The sequence below is a fragment of the Onychostoma macrolepis genome, chromosome 12 (genome assembly GCF_012432095.1).
Source record: "Onychostoma macrolepis isolate SWU-2019 chromosome 12, ASM1243209v1, whole genome shotgun sequence".
Taxonomy (NCBI): domain Eukaryota; kingdom Metazoa; phylum Chordata; class Actinopteri; order Cypriniformes; family Cyprinidae; genus Onychostoma; species Onychostoma macrolepis.
In genome coordinates this window covers 24,467,876-24,470,622 of record NC_081166.1, presented here as the reverse complement: position 1 = coordinate 24,470,622, position 2,747 = coordinate 24,467,876, and the positions used below count along the sequence as shown (strand labels likewise).

General features: G+C 37.6%; 1 protein-coding gene across 1 annotated transcript; it reads left to right on the top strand.

Moving 5' to 3' along the window:
• On the top strand, window positions 1-1,321 carry adoa (2-aminoethanethiol (cysteamine) dioxygenase a). The gene has a single exon (XM_058793894.1). It carries the CDS (start codon window positions 241-243, stop codon window positions 1,000-1,002), a length of 762 nt encoding a protein of 253 aa, XP_058649877.1. The 5' UTR covers window positions 1-240; the 3' UTR covers window positions 1,003-1,321.
• Window positions 1,322-2,747: the final 1,426 nt, after the last annotated feature.

Genomic DNA, 2,747 nt, shown 5'->3' with positions numbered 1-2,747 from the left:
ACGTGTGGATCTGATAGCCATGAATGGGGTGGTGGAGACGCGGGTTTGTGGATTTTACCCAAATGCTACAATTAACGTTTGCACCTCAATGGAGTTATTTTTATCATAACTTTCAACACAAACACACGCGACTGCTTTAAATGCTTCACGCGAGACAATCTCGTCCAGCGTAACAGCGCTTTTGTGCTCATCGCGTGGCTCGAAGCAAATCACGGTTACGTTTGTTTTCTCCTATTAAACATGCCGAAGAACAACAAGACCTCGCTGATCCAGAAGATAGCGAGCCAGGCTTATGTGACCTTCTCTAACTGCTCTACCTCTGCCATTGGGGATAATAAGGCGTTTATAGAGCAGCAGGCAGAGTTGGTAACCCTCCTATCCGACATCAGGGCTGCGGATCTGAGGATTGCGCCACCGAAGAAAGTCTCCATATCCTCCTCACAGTCCTCAGCAGTTCCTCCAGTCACATACATGCACATCTGTGAGACTGATGTCTTCAGCATGGGAGTGTTTCTGCTGAAACCTGGGGCTTCCATCCCTCTGCATGACCATCCCGGGATGAATGGCATGCTGAAGGTCCTGTATGGCAAGGTCAATATAAGGTGTTATGACAAGTTGGATAAATCTGCTGGTGCCGAGAGTGACACTGAGAGGCAGTTTGATCCACCGCTGTTGCCTTTCCAGGGAGATAATGTGAGGAGAGCCATGCTCAGGTCCTCCGGACAGTTTTCTCATCAGAGTGGCCCTTGCATCTTGACCCCTCTCAAAGACAACCTTCATGAGATTGATGCAGTGGACGGGCCGACTGCGTTTCTTGATATACTAGCACCACCGTATGACCCTGACAACGGGAGAGATTGTCACTACTACAAAGTTTTACAAACTGCTGGCAAAAAGTCAGAGCAGAGCGATGAAGACGAAACCTGGCTTTTAGAGATCCCCCAGCCGGAAGATTTCTGGTGTGGGGGCGAGCCGTACCCCGGTCCTGAAGTTTCGGTGTAGAGAGATACGCACTGGAATGGCCTGTGATCCGTCCTTATTTTAACTCAGATGTGTAAAAATTAGTTTTGTTTTTTAATTTTCTTGGAACTTGTTAAATGTCCATTCCAAACCTATGTACATCAATTTGTGGCCTTGCTTGTGAATAATGAATGTATACATGCTTGAAAGGCATTTACTCTTGTATAAGTGCACACTATATATCTATATTAAATACTTGTATTTAATTTATTAAAAAAAAAAAGAAAACTATACAAACACTAATTCTTATGTACTGTTTATATTTTTACCTTTAAAGTACAATTAAAATGTTCATAAATCATTTTTCAATTTGACTTTGTCTTGTATTAAAAAATCATTTTGTGTGCATCATTAGTTTTTATTTTATTTATATAGTATTTGAACATATTTATATAATAAGTTATTAATGTTTATAAAAACATTTGTTTTATATACTAATACAAGATAAATATAAGGTATTTTTATAGGTTCATAAGTTTATAACACTGCTATTGGGCATTTGCTATTGATTTTATATGATTTATATTTAATGATTTACCCTTATCCACTGCATATGAGAAACACTGAGGGGAGGAAAGGAAAGTGGGAAGCCAAAAATTCTTATTTTCTCATCTTTAAAGTGTGTATAATTTGCGTTTCTTAGTTTTGTTATCACTAACAATAACGATGCTGCTGATTTCTAATAGTCTGCGTTGTGTACTGGAGTGAAATCTGTTGAAAAGTCAGACTTTCACTGTGAATGTTTACAGACATATCAGCGTCTAATGTGGCGTCATGTTTCCCACACATTGGTAAATATATGTCTGTAACATTAATGTAGGAGGCAGCCTAAAAGTAATAACATGATTTAATCAAAATTAATTCTTAGATATTTTTTAGACATTGTCCTTTCCAGTATCCCTTCAGGGTTTTTGTTTATAGAACTGAATGTGAGCTGAACAGAAAATACTTAGGTCTTCTGTTAAGCTCAGTTTATGTTCAGTGCTGATTTTTATCTGTAAAGTTTAATTGATAAGATCTATGCTCAGTCTGAAAGAGCACATAAACGATAGATAATTCTAAGTTAAACATCCATCTCCCAATCTTAGTAAAGTAGTAAAATTATTAGTAATTCATTACTTTGCTTTCATTAATTCTTTTAATTATTCGCTATTGTTTATTTAGTTTTTAAGCCTCTTATCAAACTACACTTTTAGGTCCAATCCAAAAATGTATATGCCAAATTTATGTATTGCCTGATGTAAATATGGGGTTGTCCCAGCTTTGAATGCGGGGGTTCGACCACACAAAACCACAAAGATTCATACAGTGTCAACAATTATTTGTCATTTTTTCAGTGTTGTTTCTCAATTTTCACACCATAGACACTGTAAAGAGTGGTCATAGCAGTGCCAAATCAGTGAATTTATAATCACAAAGTGAGTCATTTTTGTTCACCTGAAAGTTTTAATAATTGTTCCCTTTATGCTAACCCTTCTTTGATTATTCATGATATTTCCCCTCAAACATTTTGCCCTACATTGAACATTACAGCCTGTGAATATTCGCACCCTTTGTGCATTTGTAAACAACACAGTGTGTGGGTTCTGGCCCTTATGAGACCATGAGTCAGAGCTCAGTGATGCCCAAACGGGAATGTCCCTACAAGTCTACTTCACTTTTTCCTTTTACACTTTCTTTTTTTATAATGAAAATCAGTTAAACAAACAGAAGTTCACAATCCATGT

Coding starts and splice junctions, on each gene's coding strand:
- adoa (XM_058793894.1), top strand. CDS start 241: ATGCCGAAGAACAACAAGACCTCGCTGATCCAGAAGATAGCGAGCCAG.